This window comes from Onychomys torridus, chromosome X (assembly GCF_903995425.1).
Source record: "Onychomys torridus chromosome X, mOncTor1.1, whole genome shotgun sequence".
In the NCBI taxonomy this organism is placed as follows: Eukaryota; Metazoa; Chordata; class Mammalia; order Rodentia; family Cricetidae; genus Onychomys; species Onychomys torridus.
The window spans coordinates 115,822,559-115,846,871 of NC_050466.1; the positions used below are offsets into that span (position 1 = coordinate 115,822,559).

At 40.3% G+C, this 24,313-nt stretch overlaps 1 protein-coding gene across 1 annotated transcript; it reads left to right on the forward strand.

Moving 5' to 3' along the window:
- Positions 1-5,772: 5,772 nt before the first annotated feature.
- Tnmd (tenomodulin) lies at positions 5,773-21,826 on the forward strand. The gene is made up of 7 exons (XM_036175223.1): positions 5,773-6,010; positions 6,176-6,307; positions 14,458-14,598; positions 14,806-14,907; positions 18,345-18,498; positions 20,988-21,154; positions 21,449-21,826. Exons 1-7 carry the CDS (start codon positions 5,834-5,836, stop codon positions 21,656-21,658), a joined length of 1,083 nt encoding a protein of 360 aa, XP_036031116.1. The 5' UTR covers positions 5,773-5,833; the 3' UTR covers positions 21,659-21,826.
- Positions 21,827-24,313: the final 2,487 nt, after the last annotated feature.

Below are 24,313 nucleotides of genomic sequence, written 5' to 3' on the forward strand. Positions count from 1 at the left end.
GCTCTGAACTCTTTCTCCTGGGCCATGCCGTTAACTTCTCTAGCTTTCACCAGAGTAAATGGCCCCCAAAACTGAATTTTGATTCCAGTAACTATGTTATTGGTTCCAAGCACAAATTATTAGAAACTAGTCATCTCATCTTGGATACTGTAAAACAATTAAAATTAATGTGTTCTAACAATACTTATCAATTGCTCAAAATTGCTCTTCCTCAGTACTTCTTAATAGCAGTTCATTGTGCCATCTGAATGTGCAAGCCAGGTCTCAGTGACTTATTTTTCATTTGTTCCCTTCTCTTGCCCTCTATGTCCAATCTATCTCCAAGTATATACTTCTCCTAAAATATGCCAAATCTGCCTACTTATCTCCATTTCCGCCACTGTCAAGCCACTTGCATCTCTTATGATTACTTCTTTTAATATTTTTGTCTTCTTATAATTTATTCTTTTCAAATAACCTAGATAGATATTACTAAATTTAAAAAGAATTCTGCTGGAATCTCTCAGTGAATCTTCATTGTTCTTAAAATAAACTTCAAGCCTTTACCATGACTGTTGAGGCAGAAACTGCAGCTTTAATGTCCAATGTTTCCCCAGTGTATAGAAAGATAATATTGTTAGGAATAGTAACAAGGTGGGTAGACAATAAAACCGTCTCACAGTATTATTATTGTAGCTGAAGTGGCCATCCAACACAATTCTAGCCAGCATAATAATACAAAATCTATAGGATAGTATTTCCTGGAAAACGTCACTTTCCTGATAGAAAAGTGGCACATGTTCTTGTTGTCCATTGCCATCCTTTTTCTCCTTTCCAGAGGTGAAGAAGCCATCTTAGAAGATAATGATGAGAGTCATTTTATTATCACAGAATCACAGAATGGAAAGGCAGAGGCTTGGATCCATTACACTTGAACTAGCCCCGCGCTGCTGACATTGAGATTCATCTTATGAGAAAAGAAGCACTACAACTTGGTTCCTGTTCTATGCAGCCCAAACAATCCTCAAAGAAACAATTCTGTATGATATGGCCCCTGCCTACTTCACTCTTATCCCAAGCAGCTCTTTTCCTCTATTACAGTCACCGTGACTGGCTGTGTCTTTCTTTTTGGACCACTAAAACCATTTTCCTTCTTCAGGGTATTTGCATGTGCTGCCCTTTTTTTTGCCTGAAATAATTATGCTGTGCTCATGTCCATCTTACTTCTGCTATTACTCAGCTCTGGGTTTAAGGACCATCTTCTCAGCAGGCACTTATCTGGGCAGCTCAGGCTAGACTGAATGTTTTCATAGCACCCTGCACTTTTCTTTGTCGCATATTTTTTTTAATTAGTTTCATTATTTTCTTCTTTTAGTTGACTACCTGTCTTCTCATGATAGACTGGACTGTCAGGAACTGTGTTTGCTTGTACACTCCTGAAATGCCCAGCTATCCTCTATATCAGTGCCTGTCACATAGAGAACACTAAATAAACATCTACTAGTAAATGGCAAAACCACTGAAATGGCATGTCCTTTGTGACATTTTTTTTTCTCTCCTGAATCAGAATTTATTGTGACTCCTTCCAGGTTTCCTTGACATTTTGTTTTGTTTTAACTCCTGTGTTAATTCAACATTTTTAGCAAAGAATGGGTTTTATAAAGGGTCTCAAGGCCTATTTATCTATGAAGCATGTAGAAATACTTCTAATGCAGCATTCTGAGGGCAATGGTTAAAGGATCAGCAAGATACAAAGATAACACAAGGAAAAGGCCAGTGACCTCAATGAGGGGGTAGAGATAAGAGAGAGGAAGGCATTCAGGAAGTAGAAAGATTGAAGCCACATATTGAGGGCTAACTGGAAATTTTCTAGCTGAACAAAGAGGAGGAAGGAAATACAGACAACGCAGGTAACATACAATGGGCTATGGTGTGAACAAGCTGAGTATGCTTTTCTATTTCTTTTTATTTTATTTTATTTTTTGAAGCTGAGTATGTTTATCAGCAGAGTATTAACTATGAGGGGGGCATCAGAGTTATAGTGTGAGAGACACATTCAAGGAAACCATCTATTCTCATAAACATGGGTTCTCCATGGGAATGCTCTTATGACCTTAAAAATCTTGACCAAAGAATTGCAGAGCAAATAGAATCATGATCTGTTTTTAATTTTGTTTTGTTCTTCAGAATTTTTGTGAGCAACTTCAGTTATAATCCTATCTCCAAGTTATTTTCCTTTGAGACATTAGCATGAAAATGGAGCCATATGCACCTGCCTCATTGCCCTGCCCATCTACCATCACAACTGGTTTCATGTCTGGAGGAAATTTTCCAGAGCTACAGGTAAAGGGATACACAAACTCAAGACTGTAAAAGCACATTAATGACTAATCAAAGGACTTCAAGCAAAGGAGAGATTGTCCTCAGTTTTGAGTCTTAAGAAAACTTTAAATGCAATAGAAAATGCTTAGAACTGTATTATAAGAGTAAAAATAACTATCGATCCTCAACTGATTCAGTAGAGATTGAGAGTCCACATAGTAGAATTGTGGAGATAATCAAGAGCCAGAGTTAACTGGAGGTAATAATTGATTAGGCATGGAAATGAATAGAAGAGGAAGAGATCATGAGCCCCTGGATTTTCTGGTCTAGAGACCATCCATTGTGTCCTTCAAGCAAGAAAGATAATAGATAAGGAAGAGTATGGTTTAGAAGAAGCTACAATTAATTCAGCCTGGGTGATGTGGCATTTAATATCTCCAAATGGAAGTATCCTACTTGCTAAATGGGTGCATGGATCTGGAGCTCCAAGAGAGCAGCCTAGATGAAAGGCATATATTTGAATCTTGTCTGAGAGGATGATAATCTAATCTAGTCCAGTGCTTCTCAACCTTCCCAATGCTGCAACCCTTTAATGCAGTTCCTCATGTTATGGTGACCTCCCCCAACCATAAAATTATTTTCATTGCTACTTCAAAATTGCAATTTTCTACTGTTATGAATCATAATATAAATATCTAATATGCAAGTTATCTGATATGCAATCCCCAAAGGGGTGGCAATTCACAGGTTGAGAACCACTAAGGTTATGACAGTGACTATAGAAATTCTGTCCAATGAGGGAAGAACATCTTTGAAAGGTGTTAGAATTTAGAGCACATTAATACCTGGTGATTAGGGGATAAAATAGACATTAAAAGTTGAGGTGGTTGTAAGACAAACCTGTGGTTTCTGGCTCAAACTGGATCACTTCAAACCATATGGAGAAGCCCTAATTTCCCATATCTTAGAATTTGGAAATATGGTCCTCAAAAAGGTAATTAAATTAAAATATTGTTGTACAGCTGACACTTTATTCAATATGACTAGTATCCTTTTAAAAAGAGATCAGGAACCTGGTGTGATAGTGCAGAGGGATGCTGTAGGATGTTCTGTATGTCAAATATGTTGCTCTGATTGGTTAAAATAAATAAAGTGCTGATTGGCCAGTAGCCAGGTAGGAAGGATAGGGTAGGCGGGACAAGGGGAAGAGAATTCTGGGAAGTAAAGGCTGGGGCAAGAGAGACTGCCCCCACCACCATGACAAGATGTAAGGTACTGGTAAGCCACGAGCCATGTGGCAAAGTATAGATTAATAGAAATGGGTTAATTTAAGATAAAAGAAGTAGATAACAAGAAGCCTGCCGGCCATACAGTTTATAAGTAATATAAGTCTCTGTGTACTTACTTGGTTAGGTCTGAGCGACTGTGGGACTGGTGGGTAAGAGAGATTTGTTCTGACTGTGGGCAAGGCAGGAAAACTCTAACTACAGAGGGAGGCAGAGATGTAGATCTCTGTGAATTCAAGGCCAGCTATGGCTACATTGTGGACCCTGGAGTGACAGGAGGCGGGAGGAAAGGAGGGAGGGAGGAAGGAAGGATGGGAGACTAGAATACCAACACTAAGAAATGCAAGCACCATGTGATCAATAAGATAGTCATGTAGAAGTGAAAGAAGGACAGCTCACAAAACAATTATGAAGCAGGCAGAAAGACTGTATGAGCCAGAGGGGAAAGAGGACACCAAGAAAACAGACTGACACACAGAGGAACTCACAGAGACTGTGACAGTATTCATAAGTCCAAACCAGATGGGGTCCCCCGCCACTGAGATGGGGAAGTAGATAGGAATTCCCATCCCCAACCAAGAGGCTATCTCCAATTAACAGCCTCTCACAAAGGAAAAATAGGTTTCTCCAAGGGAGTTTCACTGGGTGCACAAACTACAGTTAAGAGCAGGCCCCATGCTCAGCAGTAGATGGACAACACAAAATGAACTCAGTGGGATTTGGGGAGACTTTTTTCTCGTTTTGCTTTGTTTAGACTTTTTTTTTTTTTTACATTTTTTTGACTTTGCTTGTACACTGTGGTTTCCGTTTGTGTGTTTTTATGGGTTTTGTTGGGAGGGGGTCTTTGCATATGTATGAGTTTCTCATGCTTTTTCTTCTTTCTTTTTGTTAGTTTGTTCATTGTTTTATCCCTTTTGGTTTTGCCTGTCTGTTTTCTTTTTGTTTTTTTTTTTTTGTTTTTTTATTTTGTTTTGTTTTTTTGAGATAGGGTTTCTCTGTGTGTAGCTTTGCACCTTTCCTGGAACTCACTCTATAGCCCAGGCTGGCCTCGAACTCACAGAGATCTGCCTGGCTCTGCCTCCCAAGTGCTGGGATTAAAGACATGCGCCACCACCGCCTAGCTGCTTATCTGTTTTCTTAAGAGAGAAAAGGGTGGGGAGGTGGGAAGGACCCAGGAGGAGATGAGGGAACAGGGGGACTAAGATCAGAATGTATTCTATGAAAATAACTTCATTTCAATAATAATAAAATTAACAAAAATAAATTAAATGAGATATATATTAGGAAGGAAGGGATGAAGGAAGATGACATCTTGATCTTGATTGTAGCCTCCAGAACTGTAAGAATAAAAGTATTTTGTTTTGTTTTCTAAGGAATATATTTTCTACATGCAAGTCAGTAATTAGGCAATACTTTGTCATGGTAAGCCCAGAAAACTAACTGTAGTCACCAATCAAGATTAGGATTATGGGAAAGAAAATAGGTCTGGGGAAGGAAGTATTAAAAAAGAAAGTTTGATAGGTAGCATACTGAGTTACATTCAGATACAGATGATTGCGATGCTTAAATGGCTTTGAAATTAAAAGACAGAACTGGATTACAGGTACAAATTTCGATGGCATTGCTATATAAGTGATATATTAACTCCAGGACTGGATGAGTTCATTTAAGCAGCTAATATAAAGTGAGAAAAAAATCATGAAGCAATATAATGAATGTCAGCATTAAGGGACCACCTAAAGAAGAGAAACATAATCATAGAGATGGAATAAAGAGAGAAAGCTCACAATTGCTCTTCATTATATCCTGGTTTTAATTATAATTATTTCAATACATGTTGATCTTGGGACGCACAGTGCTTTTACATAATGAGGCACACTATCTGATTTACTTCTGACTCTCCAGTACCCAGAAAAGTACCTGAAACTTAATATCCCTGTGATAAATATTTGCTTAATTGAATGGAATTGAAATTAAAACTTTGTTCCCTCTTTTGCTCTGTTTGCTTATTTCTGGACTGTGCAGCATGTATTGCCACTGGTATTTTAAGTTCATAGTGAAAAATCATTTCAATGTGTCCTAGGCTTGATCCCCTTCCAACCCAACCCCCAGGACAATAGTTTTCATTATAACCTGTCTTTGCCATTCTGGATGGAATTCTGTGCACAGAAGTTATATACATATATGGGTATATCTATGTAACAAATCGCAGCACAGGAGCCCCCTGGGCTCCCTCCGGCTCTGGTATGACATATTTGAGCCATATAAATTCAGCTTCTCCTCTGGCATCTGTTAGCCGGCTCACTTGCAACTCCACCTCAGCAGTGGTCTCAGTCCTCTCAAAGCAGGAAAAGAGCACTGTGTGCTGGGAGACTATGGCAAAGAATCCTCCAGAGAACTGTGAGGACTGTCACATTCTAAATGTAAGTTGATTCATATATTTTCCCTTTTGAGCAGAAGCATGGTTTCACAGATTTATCGTATTGCAATGTGAACATTAGAAAGTGAAATTGAAGGAGTCTTTGAGTTATGGCTTGCTATTTTGAGGGTTATTGTGTATTGTTTCATTCTTTTTGTTCTTTGCTTAGGCAGAAGCTTTGAAATCCAAGAAGATATGTAAATCACTGAAGATTTGTGGACTGGTGTTTGGTGTCCTGGCCTTAACTCTAATTGTCCTCTTTTGGGGGAGCAAACACTTCTGGCCCGAGGTATCCAAGAAAGTAAGTAACAGACACTTACCCAGTGTTTCCTTTCCGAATTTGATTGAATTTAACTAGTGATTAACATGTGAACTAATATGAAAATGAAAATTCTTAATCTTTTTTAAAATTCTGTCAGGGGCATAGAAAATGAAATCAAGGTTTATCTTTCATTTGTTTATTTAGGTGAGGGGAAACTATCTTCTGCATTTTGGTTAGAAGTGACAAGAAGTAAATTTACCCACTCTTTTATGGTTGACTTGAAGGAGTTAAATCTCCTGGAAGCTTTTTTTAATGTAAGAAAAAAACTACTTTCCATCTTTCTTTCCATTATCTGGGCAGAAACTGATGGCAAAGTAACCAGACAGTCACATAGAAAGAAATCACCTGAACTGGCAGCAAATACTTTTCAGGGATTATGTCCTGACTTTAATGCATCGGCTGTGAGGACAGGCAGCAAGGCAAACTCCTTTTTATAAGAAGCAATTATCAAATCTGAGTTCATAATTTTTGTTACTTAACCAGAACTAGAGCTTCCAATGTTATTGTTATTGCTGGACTCACGTGCAATAGACAAGTTTAGATGTGACCCAAAGAAAATCATAGTTCTTTCTTGCTAACAATTTCCATTAGAATGAGAGGAACTACAACCCATGAAGATGGGCTTTGGGGCTTTGCCATATTCTTCTCTATTTGTGGGCCGTTATTGTTGCTGCTGCTACTGCTGCTGGTGTTGATTTTTGGTCATGAGATGCTCATTTCTACTTAGTAGCTGATGTAGGGAAGAAAAGGCACAGATCCAGGAGGGAAAATGAGACAAGAAGAAAATGGGTTGGCATGGACCATTAGGAGCCAAAGGAGCAATAGGAGCAAGGAGTTCATGGAGAAAAGTAGACAAAGGGGGAGAAAAAGAACGTAAATTGGCTAACTGTCCAAATGCAAACAGAAAAGTAAAGCATAGCCCTCCTGGGATTCTCCACCTCTGCTGCAGTATCTGCTTGAATTTAGTCCCAAGGGATACCTTGTAAAGTTTAAGTGTGAGGGGGAGCAAATTTCTGTTTGCCTTTTTATTTACATCATGTTCCAGAAAGGTTTTCAGGCATCACCCACTCCAATTAGCCCACCCCCAGATCCCTACTGCTTTTGAACTACTTACTATTCAGATGGCTTTCTAGAGAAGCCAACTATGTTAAGGCTAGCAAGGTGTGCAAAGCAACCAACATCAGAAAAGAGAGCCAACATTCATTCCAGTATACTTACTTATTTACGGTACCACTTAGCTAATTTCTAAAGTGATGTGCTTCCCCAAAAGTTGAATCACCAATTCTCTTGGAAAGTATATGAATACAGGTCCCATAAATCATTTTAGTTGCTGTGAATATAATGCCTTCACTGTTTGTGGTCAGTAGCTAATCATTTTGACCATTCAAGGTTGTTTGTCTGAACAAAGACAAGACAGCCTTTCTTGTTTTCTTGTATCCATTGGCACTATAAAAGCCATTCCAACCACATTTATGTGTTTTTCTACTCTTACAGCGGTATTTGCTTCAGTGCAGTAATAAATGTCTCGGGGGATGACTCGAGGAGATCTTGCCTTTATCTTGTTCATGATCTCCCCTACCTTCGAATTATACTATCTTTGTTTCCCATTCCAGTTCTTTTAAATATGATTTCCAAAGATCAATTCTGTAACTTCTAAAACCAAACAAAATCTCAGTCAGTGCATACATGGAAAAGGTGAGGTATGCTACTGAATAAAGTGTACTTAAAAAGAAAAGATAACAAAGTTCTCATGAAGTAATTCATCTTAGGATATAATTTTCACCAAAAGGAATGTAAAGGAGAGGCCAAAGTCATTATGAAGATATACAAATAAAAGACATTATGTATCACCTTAATACGTTTTTCTACTGTGAACAAATACTATTAACTTGCTATTCCATGGTGGATTACAATATACCCTTTTTCATATATAAGTCCTGACCTTCACCACAAAGTCAGGTTGAGTCACTCTAAATCAGAAGACCAGGTAGCTGTTTGGATTCCTTATTCGATCAACTTCTACCTTCTAAGTCCCAGACAAAGAGCTTTGGAGATTATCCATGTTCCTAGTGACCAAGACCACTAGTCCTGCATCTGAGCCCTTAAGAGTCCAGGGAAAATAAAAGTAGTCAGATTAGTCTGGGAAGAATATTTCCAGAGGAAAATAATCCAAGCATCTTGTACAAATTTAAGACTCTCTCTTTAATAGTATGGCTGGAATGAAATGCTGATTAACCAAGTAAAACCCATAGTCCTCTGGCCTTTGCTTTAGTTGCCTATGTGATTTGTGAAGACTGGCGGGCCTTTGGTAGAGAGAACAACTGATGTTTTTGTGCTTATTGTTTGTAGTGATACCTCTGTTATCCTGGGGCTGGCTCCCAGCTCTCAGTGTTTGCTCTTCCAGCCCCCACAACACTCCTTGTTTTCTTTTTCAACATCTGTTTATAATAAACAGTGTTTATTTAACATCCTACATCTGCTGTTGACATTTCCATGCTACTAAGTCTTTCCTTTCCCTCCCACCTTCGTATGCACAAAAGATCCAGATGACTGATTTCAAGTGAGAATAAGCAATATCTGACTCCTAGTATACCTCAAGCATGCATGTGAGTGTGTGTATGTGTTCTCTCTCTCTCTCTCTCTCTCTCTCTCTCTCTCTCTCTCTCTCTCTCTCTCTCTCCCAGGACAAAAATCAATCAAACTTAAATGAAGATCAACTCTGAGAGAGCTTCTGTACCTCTTTCCGGGGCCCCGGGTTCCCTGAGCCACAACCATATCTAGGAGACTTGAAGACGCTTGAGAAAGAAAAACAAGTCCATAAGGCTCTGTGTTCAGCTTTCCTGAGTGGGAAAAACATATTCAGGTCCAGAAATTTCAAGAGGTCACCATATTGAGGGTCCACTTCTAAGCAGTAACTTCCTTAGGATCCATGAAGCAGATTTACTGGGGAAAAATAGCCTTATTTAAAGCTCCCTGTGTTCCACACTGAACTTGAAATAATTAGAAGTCAACTCCTCAACTAATCAAAACAACATGGAGAAACCCAACAGAAAGGCTGTAGCTCTTAAACCAGCAGTTTATAAACACAGCACAGATTTCGTACCCCGCTCTTCCAAACCTTTGTGGAATGAAACAGAAATTCAAGGTTATGTGAATGAAATGGTGTGTGCTTCCTGCCATACATCAGAACTATGTGGTGATTTTTAGGGCTGCTGGGAAGTAATTACCCCCTCTGCAGCAATCAACATATTCTGGAAGACACTCCTTCAAATTCCACATTCTAGTAGCATGAGATGAGAGGTCATGGAGATAAGCGAGCATTCTGTCTTGCCCATGCAACTTCAGTTGCAGAAGATCACTGAAACAGTCTCATTTATGTTTCATACTGAAGATCATCCTAGGCTGAAAATCTTTTACACAAAAGAATTACTTTCTTGCCGAGTCTGAGTTTTTCTACCACTAGCATTAGCCCCAGACCAACTTTCTTCACTTATCTTTAGGCACATGAAGGGATTTTTCTCTCTAGATTGCCTAGGCTCTTATACACAACAGTTTAGTGGTTGAAACATGGTACTGGAGAAGCATTTATACCCTCAAGGCAAAAGCTGGAGATGTATCTGGAATCTCTTAAGCAGGGGAACTGAGTTTCACCAGATGTTGCCACATCAGCATTTTGGAAAAGAAGGCATCTCTTCATTTTTTTTTCCAAGACCCAAGTTTACCCTTGTACAATGATCCTTACTGGGCTGTTTGCTATTTTAAACTATTCAGGGGTACTTCTTACAGATTACATGATGCTTGATTCTGATGGATATGAGTATACTCTTAATGCTTATTCCTAAGGCTGTATTTACTGAGTGCTTTATGGAGCTCATGAAAGTAAAGACCTCAAACAGAGCTATATGGAGCTGTAGGGAGAAGAAGCCCAGGTGATCAACAGGTAGTTACAACCCAACAAGCAACCTGAAAGGTACCAGACCAATGTTAAGAAAAACTGGATTTGCCAGCTACCCAATATTGCAACTAGAAAGGGGATCAGAAAGGGACTGAACCCTTAGAGGCGTTCAGTAACTTGTCCCAAATCACACAACTTGTAGGTGGAATGACTAACATTAATACTAGAACCTTTTCTGGGTATTCTTTCCTGGTTTTCAGCTCAATTTGGGAACTGAGGAGAGGATTGTGGATACAGCAAAACTTCCCATCTAGTTTAAGTCTATAGATGAAGTAAATGGCCAGCCCTTCCTTCCTTCTTTCTTTATTTTCCTTCCTTCGTTCCTTCCTCCCCTCCCCTCTCTTTCCTTAATGAGGAATGTCTGGTTGCTTATGTGAATTTTTTCAGGTCTGAGAACAGATGATTGAAGATGCAGAAGTCCAAATATGCATAAGAAATAATCTGTCAGCACTGTGTTGGTAGAGCAATACCCAGAGGCCCTTTCATTCTCCCAGGCTGGCTCTGTAAAATATGGTACAGTGTTTTGCCTTGCCTTCCTTCCAGCCTAGCACCTGCTAGCCAGCTATTCTGAGCATGTATTTCACCTTTGGAGTGTGTACCTCATAAACAGACAGTAAAAGATGAAGGGGGGGGGAGAAGAACAGCTAGATTAATCACAGGTTTCAAAAAAACAAACCTAAGTCAAATGTCCTCAAATCCCTGTCAGGACAGGCTAAAGCTGCTTGCCCCCAAACAGATCCATCACACCAACGTGTGAGTCAGCTTTACTCTTTGTAAAAAGCTTTCTTTTCTGATCTCAGAGACTGTCACCAACAGAAACAAAAAGTAAAGTGTTCACACTGTAGGAGGCAGTTGGGGCTTATTGCCTGCCCTGAATGGAGGACTTAACTGGACTGAGGACAGAATTCCTGGACAGGGAAGAAAAATGGATTCATGTTTCCCTCATATTTTGTCAGTGTTGTCTTCTTACGGATTGCCTATTCCACTGACCTCTCTGTCCTGTTCCAACATAAAGCCAGTAAGAACCCATTTTGATTGTGTTGGAAAGATGCCCCGCCCCCCACATCTCCTGCTCCTGGCGTCACAGTACCTAAAATGCACCATTACGACTTCATTCCTTTGAGTGAAGCATTGCATTCAATTTTTCAAACTGACAAATGTCTTTCCTGTTGCTAATATCTAAATGCAAAATCATTTGTCAGATGGGCTTCTTCTCTTACATAAGGTCCGTAAAGCCCCAGCAGATTCCTGGTTGTCTAGACAAGAGACAAAGGGCCAGATGGAAACGAGGCAGGCATGGGAGAGGGCTATGAGGGTACACAGGGAACAGGGTATGAAGATACCAACTTGGCAAGGGCATAGTTCATGTCACATGCTGTCCTTGTGCTGTCTCTCCTGGAACAAAGCTAATTTGGGAGCAGAGGGAGGTTGAGGAGAGATGCTAGGAGCCCACTCCTACCTTTCTAAGGTCAGCCACCCTGTCTCTGCTTTAGTTTGTTCCTGGACAGGGCAAAGCCATTTAGTTCTTCCTCTCCAGAAGGCACTTCAACCCAGGAGCCAGGGAGCTTAGTAGACAGCAAAGTACTTCTGATGCCAAGGGCATGAGCTCAGTCTTCATATGGGCCAGTGAAGCTTGCATAGCCATTACCCAAGCAGTATGCTCCACAGGGACCTGAGTGAGACAGTATGTCTGGATTTACTCAAACCCATCCCCACCAGTCCAAAGTAAGTCATTGGCATCATCCTCCTAGACAAAGGACAGTCTGTTTCAAAAGGACACCTTTGATAGCAGAATTCCATCTGGGTGAATATGTTGCTCCCTACTCCTACACCCTCCCACACACTAAGGATTCATACAAATGAAGTCATTCTGATCTCACTCTATTTAAGAAGCTACCATTGGTAACACAAAAATCAACAAGCTGATTAATGGATACAATTAACATGGATGCCTCTTCCCTCGCTGAATAACAACAACACAAACAAACAAACAAACAAACCCAATTCTTTGTTGAGTTGTTGAAAATAATGAAGATCTGCTGAGCTTGGCAGTTTCCAATAGTACTCATCCAGAAAGGTGTCCAAGTAAAGTGTATTGCCAAGAGTGCAGGAAAACTCATTCCACAGAAGTACACTGAAACTTTAAATGTCATCAGCACAGTCCCATAGTCTTCTACTGATGATTGAAAATGCAGTCTGTATTTTCTCTTTCTTTTGCCCAGGTAGGCCACAGTCCAATATCCCCTAGTCTCTAACCCAATTTTTCCATGCAATAATCCATCAGTGGTGCTGCAATGAAACAAACACCCCAGCCCAGCCCCTGGTGGCTAGTACTGTCAACATTTGTCTCCACAACGGATAGTATTTCTAAAGAAACTATCCCCTATTGGGAAACCCAACAAGGCTGTGTCTGAAGTGGATGCCTTTGTCCTCTGCTTAACTCAGCTGACTGAGGGCTCCATTTTTTTTTTTTTTTTTTTGTGTGTGTGTGTGTGTGTGTGTGTGTATGTGTTATACCTACAAGTTTCTCTTCTCTAGCTGGCTGCAGAACTAGAACCGAGAGGATATAAGCAGAATCAATTAAAGGAGAAATTAAACAATTTCTCCTGACACAAACAAGACCAGCTTTCCTAAGTTAACTCTACAGCTGCTGGAGGGCTCTCCATACTCTTTTCCTTGACTTTAAAAGGCCTTACCAATCGTCACAGCATTCCTTCAGGAAATAAGACTTGTCATTGGTGACGATACTTAATCAACAAATAACTGCTATCCATGTCTACAGCACACAGGGCCACAGGGAGGTAAAATGGCTTTGCCTCTGTTTTTCTTTTCAACGGCTCCATCAGACTTTTCATGCTTGAAGTAACATTTGTTTCTACAAACCCATCCAGCGTGTTTTTCTACTTGACTTGGGAAAAAATTTGACCAGGTTAAACTAACATGCTGTCACAGGCATCAGCAGACACTGAAAACAACACAAACCAGTGCAAGCTCATGGAGGAGGACACCAGTAGGAACTGTGTTATTAGAAAGCAACACTGGCTCTGTAGGCAACTTGCTTCTTCAGAAGGACAAATGAGTACGTAGACATCTAACAGGCAAAAGCCTCCAAGCACCATCAACTCTGGTATGGTTTGCAACAGAGATCAAACTCCTTTGGAGTTGATATTTGTGTATATCCCCAAATATGTCTCAAGTTAGGAGGTTCAATGTTTAACTCCAAGGCAGAATAAATCACAGAACTGGTCCTCTTTGTCTGTAGTGAGAGAATTGTCTTTTAGCGAGCAGAAGGAAGTTTGGGGATTTGTTTCAGCCACTCAAGGAAGGTTTGATACACATCCTTTCAGAGGCATTCTCCTTGGAAGATTCTGTTACTTAATTTATGGCACCACACCCTGTCACCAAAGTCTATCTGTGCAGAGGAATCTAGAGAAGCTGAAAACAATGGAATCAAGTTTAAAAAACAGAACCCAGCAATAACCTGAGTGGGGATGGTTAACCTATACAACAGAAGGCTAAGGGAAGGCAAGTGACTGCTAGATTTTAAAGAATAAAGGAAAATAAATTGGTACAGGATAAGAGGATGACTGATTATTGGCCAATAATATCTTCAGATTCAGGACAAACACAATACTATTGAGGCACTATTAAAATCCTGATAGATATGGAAATAGAGAGTAATAGCTAACCGCTCTAAATGTTTTCAAATTGCTTTCTTGGCTGTAATGGAATTCACAGGATAGAAAGGATGGAAAGAGTAATCACGAGACACTTAGAAAAGGAAGCAGTAGCTTCAGGAAGCAGCATAGGCTTGAGATGATTCCTTGGCTTAACACAAGGGGAAAATACTTCACAGGCTGATTTGCAGAATATCATTTGCTACTTAGCCAAGGGTGCCAAGAAAACCATTGGAATTCTTCATAATTAGCTCAGCTACTTGGCTTCAATACAAAACACTGACTCTGAAGGGATCCCCGTATCAGCCTGAACGCCAAAATGCACCTCGGTTTAATCACAGATTTTAAAGAGTGTCCGATGGCAAGCTGCTGAGATGACCCCTCAGTAGAAAGGCTCTGGAAAGAGAAGGTGTCCCAGGTATTTCCCCAATTAAACCATACTATGAAGGAGCTCAAAGACTACCTTAGAACTTGCTTTTCTTCCTCCTCTCTCCCAGACCTATGACATGGAGCACACTTTCTATAGCAATGGGGAGAAGAAGAAGATTTACATGGAAATTGATCCCATGACCAGAACGGAAATATTCAGAAGCGGAAATGGCACTGATGAAACATTGGAAGTCCATGACTTTAAAAACGTGAGTTGACTGTTTCCCCTAAGGCTTTCCACTTAAAATATTACAACCATTGAATCAAGTTAAAAATAGCCTTTAACCTTCAATTCATTTATGACAAAGCATTCTCTATGAATTCAAAGTTTGCCAGTCTGAGGCTCTGATAGGTCATGGGATTCATTGTGGCCATTACAGGAAATTAATTACATTATTGTTTTGTCTGTTTTGTAGGGATACACTGGCATCTACTTCGTAGGTCTTCAAAAGTGCTTTATTAAAACTCAAATCAAAGTGATTCCTGAATTTTCGGAACCAGAAGAGGAAATAGATGAGGTATGGAAGAAAACTTATGGCAGTAAAAACAGCATTTACTGGCCGACCATTGTACAGGATGCTCTCTTCCCATTGGCTCCTCAATCGTGTGAATAGGCACTCGTACTACTCTCATTTTCAGATATAGGAGCTGCAACTAACGACAAAAGAGTGACAGCTAGTTGCGTAGTAGACTGTGGTCTTGAACTGAGTAAGGCCTTTGAAAAAATAAAGTTCGTGCTTTGGGGTACACACTATACATTTATACCAAAATACCTATTTTTTAAAACAAACAACAGCAACAACAAACCTATGTAATTGCTCTTGAACCAATGATTTCTAGTGAGAGGAATGAATCAGAAGAACAAAAGCAATCACGTGTATGAGAAGGACTTTAAGAATATTAGTGCGGGATGGAGTAAATGACTCAGACCCCTAGTTCACTTCCCAGTACGCACATCAGTCAGCTCACAACTGTCTATAACTCCAGCTGCAGGGGATCCAACACATCTGGTGTACACATAACTAAAAATATAATAAAAATAGGGGCTGGAGAGCTGTCTCAGAGGTTAGGAGCACTGACTACTATTCCAGAGGTCCCAAGTTTTCAATTCTCAGCACCCACATGGTGGCTCACAACCATCTGTAACTCTATCTACAGGGGATCCAATGCCTTCTTCTGGTGAAACAGACATACATGCATGTAAAACCCTTTACACATAAAATAACACAAATTAAAATAATAAAAATGAATTGTGTTTTAAAGAGGAAATTAGTCCCCAGGCTACATGGGGGTCATACCACTGTGCTCCAGCAGTCACCTACTTTAAAGGTTTCTGATTATTCACCTCACCATTTTATGCTGCACTGCTAGTGTCCGTAACCCACAGTTCTCCTGAGAAGAAGCAAAAGCAAATGGAAAAACTTCCACATACTGTGGATCCTATGGCAACACTGCTAAACTGGGATGACTAGGCCCCTGCTCCAATTAGTGAATGGATGATCCCAGGAAGGCCCAGGAGATGGGTCATCACTGCCTAAAATACAGCAGTCCCACAGCTGTTGAGCTTCTTCCAGCTTAATTGAGTTTGCTTTTATATTTAAAACTGGAAAGTCGAAAGTGGGACTATGGCAGTGACATAATGGACTCTGTGTCTCAATCTCTTTCTCTTCCTTCTCCCATGTTCTTTTTCACTTACATGTTTTTCTTCTTCTTTTCCTTTTCTTTTATGGGAAGTGCTGATGGGTTACACTATTTTTCCTATTCTTTACCCAAGACTCCTCAGTGCTGTTGCTAGTTCCCACATTACTTTTTCATGCCATTGCTCTCTTCATGGCTTATAGAAGTTACAGACCCCTGTTCCTAGAATCCCTACACCCCCCCCCCCCCCCAAAAAAAGAAGAAAGTCCAAAGAGGAAGCTTTGCTGCCAAGGTCTATGGTAGTGATAGATTATGCAGAGTTTCGTTTTGATTAGACACTTCTGAAAAACAAATCGACTCCCAAGAAATTAAGAAACAGTATAGGGGGCAGTGATAACATGAAAGGAGATTAGTGTTTGGGTAGGAGCTCCATCTCAACCCTGGCACCCTGGCATCCCTATACTGAAAGAGTCCGGAATGTTTGGAAGGAGCCTGGTAGAAGATCCCCCTCAGCCCCCTTCCTCATGTCTTTCCCTAAACCTGCCCCTTCAAAGCCCACCAAACACAGCTCCTCCCCCAGAGAGGCTCAGGACCACTCTCACAGAGGATATATAAGCGGCATCCCAAAAAACCAGACTCGTGGTTCTTCTGGTCTCTTGGGCTCATCTCCTCTCTGCAGGGCCAGAGAATCACCCGGGAGCGCTTTACCCATTAAACCTGGACTTTCCAATTTGGTCTGATTGAGTTTGTTGTGACAGCGGAGAGGCCTTCAGGAGGCCTAAAACTTATCAGTTCAGATTTAAAAGATATTATAGAGCCAGAGAGAAGGGTCAGCAGGAAAAGGCACCTGTGGCCAAGCCTGATGACCCAAGTTCAATTCCGAGGATTTACCTGACACAAGGAGAATTAGTTCTTGTGTGTTGCCCTCTGACCTCTACATGTGCACTATGTCATATGCCCTGCTCCCCTAACACAAAATAAATAAAAATGTTTTAAAGGTGACCACATAAAATATCATATGAAAATCTTTGCAGAAAATAATGTATCAAGCACAGACAGGCAACAATGAGAGCCTAACATGATAGAATGAAATTTTTCTACATGCTAGAGAAGCCCATGTCTTCTCTGTGCCCTAATTTTTCCTCAGTTAATTTGGTGGGATCTTTTAAATACCACACATTTTGATCACATGATAGTAAAATTATTTCATCTCCAAGAAAACAGAATTTCACACTACGAGTCTTTTTTAATGGGATAAATTTGTGGTTGCAAATTACAAAACCTCTCTAACTCTGTACTTCACTCACCACTGTATCTATGGCATGTGCATGTAAAGCATGCAGAGCCAGTGTATAAATAGCCCTGGGTTTGCTAACAAAGCTAGTCAGCACATCAACCTCATTTTATACAATCCCTTTCAATGTGTTCCAAGGTCTTCACAGACTCAAGGGCAAAAGAGCCAGAACTTGAAAGTTGTGAATTGTTCAGAGAAAAAAAAAATGATACAAAGGCAAATTTTGGAGAATAAATAAATACACTGGAATAATAAAGCCAAGAAGAAACAAAGGAGGTATGAAAAGGCCTTATTAAGAGTAGGGCTAGAGTGTCGAAGTCTTATTGACAAGTAGGTAAGAACTAGGTATTCAAGGTAACTACTCCCAGCACTAGAAATGGAAGAGAAGATGTTTTTTAACAAAACTGAGAAGCTCTGTAAACAGAGCCCTCTGTGAGCTAAACCTTGAAGATCTAGAATGAATGGAATTAAAGAATCCACTTTCCATAAGCTGAAGAATTCAAACCATGAAAAGACAAATGTCTCATAAATCCAAAATGGTAGGCTAACTGGCTATTTAACTGATCTAGCTAGTTTATAGGAGTTTTTGTTTGTCTGTCTGTTTGATTCATCTTGAAGCAAAATCCTGTGTTCATCCTTAGCTACACCCCCAAAACAAGGCAGGTATTCACTCACTTAAAGGGGGTAAATGTAAATCACTCACATTCCAGATGATCAAATTAAAACTTGTATGGCCCAGGGAGTTCCCAGAACATAATGGAAAGCTTCTCAAGGGAAATGATGGCAGACAGCACTCTTATTTTAGTGAGAAACGTTGCTGCCAGACCAAGAATAAAGGTATCAGTTGGCTCTTCAATGTGCATCTACTGTCAGCATGACATGGAGACAAATCTCCAGCAGCCATCCCTGGCATTGCAACCATTACTCAGCCTTAAAACATGCTGTTCTTCAGTACTTCCTAATATCTAACTTGCTGTACTACTTTCTCTACAATCCCATCCTTGATGTAATTTCTTCTTTCAGAATGAAGAAATCACTACAACTTTCTTTGAACAGTCAGTGATTTGGGTTCCTGCAGAAAAGCCTATCGAAAACCGAGACTTTCTGAAGAATTCTAAAATTCTGGAGATTTGCGATAATGTGACCATGTACTGGATCAACCCCACTCTAATAGCAGGTATGGCATCTTATCCCCAATCTCTGGCTCTGTCCAATGATGCTAACGTGCTGGGCATGTTGATACCTCTCTGCATTCCCAGTGTCCAGGAGTTTGAGGCAGGAAGATTTTGAGTTCAAAGACAACTAGAGCTATATATATGGATATGTATCTATAAAGAGATATGATATAAATACACAGTATAGTATATACTATAGCAATATACAACAGAGCAATATACTACCTCAAAAAAAAAGATAGTAACAGGTTAATGTTTCCAGCATTGAGAGACCACATTTCTATGAAAACAAATGATCAGTTTATACCTTCTTGGATGAAACTGTATATGCTGACTGTGGTGAAGAGGGAATTTTTCACAGCCAAGTTATAAATCAGATAAATTAATGCTGACAGGCTTTTAAAATATCTCAGGAAAGGCAGCACCACCCTAATGTGACCAGTGATAGCAAATAGCTAATCTATCTTTCTTTGTGCATCGATATTCATTGCAGCAGGGATGCCAGGCTATTCCTCAAAACCACAGTGGGCCTATCCCAAGACCTAAAGAGAGATGAGACCAAACAGTGTACTGCTTGCTGTCTCAAGAATTCTCATGGCAAATGGCATTCTCCCCAGAATATATGACAATCGTGGCAGTACAGCTTCTTTAGAAATGTTTGAGGAATTACTATAAATGGAATTGAAGGTTAGAGTTCCAGAGCAGAAAAGTACAACCTTCAATTCAAGAAGACAAAGGTCCCTTAGATACCTTATTCTGTCTACCTGACACAGACTTTGGCCTCCTTCATTCTGCACAGACTACTGTATTACTCAAGACAGGACAGTACCAACAATGTAAGCCTCTACTGGTACTATTTGCAAGTAGTTTTGGGTACTTTTAAACAATTTTCATTTAGATAACATTTTTTTTCATTTCTTTTACATAGAGACAGCAGTTTCCCCTCCCTCCTTTCCTCCAGCCCCCTTTCCCCTGCTCCTCCCACAAGCTTGAACAAAACTAGCTCCTCCCCTTGGGTCAAGGCTGGGCAAGGTAATCCAGCATGGGAACAGGTTCCCAAAAGCCAGTTAAATACCAGGGACAGGTCCTGATCTCACTGATAAGAGTCTTACAAAGAGACCAAGCTACACAACTGTCACTCATATGCAGAGGGCCTAGGTGGGTCCCAAGCAGGCTCCCTAGCTATCAGCGGTGCAGAGTAGGTGAATACCCAGAAGCTCAGGTCAGCTAGCTCTGTGCATCCCACCCGCCATCATGACACTCCCCCAATACCATAAATCCCTCCTCCCTTCCTTTCTTCAGCAAGACTCCCAGAACTCGGCCCAGTGCTTGGGGTGCATCTCCACATCTGCACCTGCTTGAGGGAACAGGTTGGGCCAGCTGGGTACATGTGGGGGCAGGAATGAAGGAGAGAGCAATGAAAGAGACATCTTGATGGGGGGCACATTTCAGGGTCACGGAAACTCCCAAGAATCCACAAAGATGACCCCAGCTAAGACACCTAGCAATATTGGAGAGGGTGCTGAACTGGCCATCTATTGTAATCTGATTGGTGACTACCCTAATTGTCATCAGAGAGCTTTCATCCAGTAACTGATGGAAGCAAGTATTTTTTTTTAAGATGGCAGAATGTAATCTGGTAACCCAAATTGGATGCTGCAAAACAAAGAACATGAATGGAAATACTGATAATAAAGTTTGTAGTTTAGTTAGTGGCAATGAACCAATGCTTACTTATTAGTTTTGACAATTGTACCACAGTTGTGTAAGATAACAAGAGAAACAGTGAAAAAATATGTAGGAACCTATACTTTCAGCAAGTCTTCCACAGAACCTAAGTTGAAAATAAATAAGACATGTGTCCCTATAGTTCAGGAGTTAGAGCACTGGTCTTGTAAAAATAAATAAGACACTGGCAGGATGGGTGCTGGAGAGCTTTCTCACTGGTTAAGCACACTTGCTGCTCTTGCAAAGGACCCAGGTTCCATTCCCAGTATCCACAGGTGATTCACAACCATTTTCAACTCCAGTTCTATGCATATGATACCCTCCTCTGGCCTCTGTGGGCACTGTATGTGTGTGATGCACAGACATACATGTTGGCAATACATCCATATGTGCAAAAAACATAAATATGGAAAATGAAATACAAAAGGGAAGTGATGGGAAGGCAGCTGAGACCAAATCAAATCAGGCAATCAGTAAATAGTTTTGAAGACTTGCAGCTAAAATCATTGAGGAAGACAGAAGTCCCTTGTCTTGTAAGAAAAGGGGTAATGTTTGATGCCAAGGAGGCAATGAAGTTGGTGAGAAACGAGATAGTGTCTGAACTATCCACTTAACGAGCTAGGAAATGCAGTCCATGCATGCCTAAATTATACCAGTCAAAAGACATGCAAAAATGGCTCTCCTTAACTTTTGTTCTCCTAAACACTTCTCTCAGAAATGCCTGCAAAGTAATGACATCACAATTTTTTATTTACTATCTTAGTTTCAGAATTACAAGACTTTGAGGAGGATGGTGAAGATCTTCATTTTCCTACCAATGAAAAGAAGGGGATTGAACAGAATGAGCAATGGGTGGTTCCGCAAGTAAAGGTGGAGAAGACCCGTCACACCAGACAAGCAAGTGAGGAAGACCTTCCAGTGAATGACTATGTGAGTGCTCTCCACTGCACGCATTTTCGGGGCAGAAACAAAAGAACTCTCATCAAACTTACTACCTCTCAAGGCAGTTGGAAGGATTATCATGGTCTTAACAAACATTTAAGAAACTTGGAATCTCCAGGGAGTACATTCACAACCTGTTTTGATGTCTACATCTCCATGATTAGGCTAAGAAATTTAATTTCTCACCTGCCCTCCAATTCAGAGTCCTATAGTCCTCAACTGTTTGGTGGGACCCCTCCCTAGAGACTTTCTCCCTCCAACTCTGTCTTCTTCTTCTTTCAGACTGAAAATGGAATTGAATTTGACCCCATGCTGGATGAGAGAGGTTATTGTTGTATTTACTGTCGTAGAGGCAACCGCTACTGCCGCCGTGTCTGTGAACCTTTACTAGGTTACTACCCATATCCATACTGCTACCAAGGAGGACGAGTCATCTGTCGTGTCATCATGCCTTGCAACTGGTGGGTGGCCCGCATGCTTGGGAGAGTCTAATAGGAAGTTTGAGTTCAAAGGCTTAACCTTCTGTTAGCCAACATATAATAAATGCATGCTACTCAATGACTTTCTATGAGGCATTTGCCTCCTAGTAGCCTATCCTCCAGAATTACTTTTAGGTTATTCCTCTCTTCATGTTCTAATAAACTTCTACATCATCATCAATGGCCTTGTTGCTGCTAAACACAATGGCTAAGTGTTTGCTGAGACTACTGCTGACAACTGAACTACAATAGACCTGCCTAGCATGAATGACAAAAGTGTGAGTTTGCACTACTACATCAACAGTCTGGGGTAAAGCCTAAAAGTTCCCATCTCCCATATTTTACTATTCAGTTTTGACACAGTTAAAATGAAGGGGTGATGATAAAATGTCCCCAGGAGCAATGAACAAAACCATAGAGTTGTGTGCATAGTCGCAATGCTTAATTACCTGAAAGGCATGCTGTGGACTTGCTTAAGTGTCTATAAAGCTGCTGGTCAGGCAGTGAGTCACAGCAGGCCAACACTAAAATATGCTAACTGCTCAGACTCAGCAAAGGAGAAAGGTAACTTAGCAAAGGGGATCCTGGGTTTTCCTCCTGTGAGTGGGAACTCAACTTTGGACAAATTCAACATTTTAGAACCTTCACATCTAACTTTCCTTTAGATCTGACTACATAGTGTTCCAAAACATTTTTCTAAAATATGAAAACCAATAAATAAAATTCACAGAAACAGTCATAAGAAATCACTGAGGTGGAGAATCAAATGTGCTTTTTCCTCCCAAACTACAGGGAAGTAGCAATTTGCTACTTAAAGGAGAGGTAAGACATAATTCCCAATTACCCCGTGTTTTCCTTAGGAATAGAAAAGAGTACAAAGGAGAAAGAAAACAATGGTTGGAGGGTAATGTTAACTTAGATGTCCCTGCAAGGTCAAGTTTCCAAAGCTCATGCTCTGCCAACCAGTCACCCTTTGTAGTTCTATTTGAAGATACATCATTATGAAAGTATCTGTAGGCCAGTGAGTCATAGACTCCCCCTTTCCCATTGAGAAAATACATAGAAAGAGCTATGGCCAAGATTGATTTACAACTAGTAAATGACTAATTACTAGCATACATACCATACTTACATTACTAATAGTCACAAAATGAAAGTACAGTCAAATATATCTAACAATACATAGCATTGAAATGTTTCCTCTTTTATTAATAACTTAAAAGGCACCAGACCTCTTTGGATTACTTCAATTATAGTAGGAATTAATTTATGTTTGAAATAGAAAAATGTGAAAGATGAGACCAATTTGAGGCTGTATGAACTTAGTGATGTTAGCTATCATTTTTAAATAAATTGCTGTCTTTAACACTATTTCAAAAAATTAGCCAGGATTTTAAGTTCCTGAGACACTCAAAATTGGGTAGTCTCTAGGATACTATATGTACCGTGCTCTGTGGAGGATACAAATTAAGTTAAAGGTATTTCCTAACAACAACAAGAATACATGATCATAATGAATACAGGAATGCACACAAAACTAACTACAGTTATATTTCCTAGGTACATTGCTACATATACCTATACATACCCCCACACAGAAGTATAGACTCTTCTATGTAACGGTTTTGAATTGGGGATTCCCATTCACATTTCCTCTCCTTTCTTTCCTTTCCTTCCCCTCCTCCTCTCTATCCCCATTTCTGGAATATGAATACAGGGTCTTGAGCACGTGAGACACAGAAATCATTTCTTGTTATAATAACATCCTTCAACCACTAGTAAATTCACGCTGGAAAAGTATGAGTCCTCCAATGAGGCAGACTATCAGAACAAGCAGGGAAAGAAAGGAGCATGTTTAAAGAAGCATTCAAACCATATCTTGGTTTACAGGGGAGCCAAACACCACCACAAATAGCCATACAAACCCAAATACATTAGCCTATTTCAGTTTAGGCACAAAGCAGAATGCAAAGGGAGACAGTGTGGTTCCACCCCTGCCACAGCCTTTTAACCTCCTTTGAGTCCTGTGTAGAGACTTTATGCCTTATGCTATGCTCCGATCAACTCAATTAGAGCTAGAACAGCCTCACTCACTCCTGCCTGTCTCCCCTAAGCCGACTTCCCAAACCTGGGTAGCGCCAAAGAAACACTGACCTCCCTTGTGTGTGTTTCACCCACGTCTATGTACGTGCACTGAGTGCATGCCTAGTTCCCTCAGAGGCCAGAAGAGGGCACACGATCCTCTGAAAATGAAGCTACAGCAAACCCAACCCCAGTCCTCTGCAGCAACAGCAAATGCTTTTAACTGCTCAGCCATCTCTTCAGCCCCCTGTCTGAAGTAATTTAAGTAATCTCTCCAGTGGCAGAAACTTAAATGTATCTTTGTTCTCTGCTCCAGGCTCTTACCAAATGCTCCCAACTCTCCCTCCTAAACCATCCCTCAATTATGTTTATAGTCTAGTTCGTACTCTTAGCCTTAACTATGACAACCTGTCCTTAATGAAATTCCCAGGTTATAGATTAAAGTTAACACAGATGCTTTTACACAAAGTTTACTTTTCACATTTAGATTTCATTAATATCATTTTCTTACCTAAACAACTACTTAATACATTAAAGATCAGGTGTAACTCACCTACAAGACATCCTTAACCAAATCACTTTCCAC

Excerpts from the sequence above, each read along its gene's own strand:
- Tnmd (XM_036175223.1), top strand. The coding sequence starts at position 5,834 with ATGACATATTTGAGCCATATAAATTCAGCTTCTCCTCTGGCATCTGTT. Across the intron at positions 6,308-14,457 it reads GGCCCGAGGTATCCAAGAAA|ACCTATGACATGGAGCACAC; the intron begins GTAAGTAACAGA and ends CCTCTCTCCCAG. Across the intron at positions 21,155-21,448 it reads ACCTTCCAGTGAATGACTAT|ACTGAAAATGGAATTGAATT; the intron begins GTGAGTGCTCTC and ends TTCTTCTTTCAG.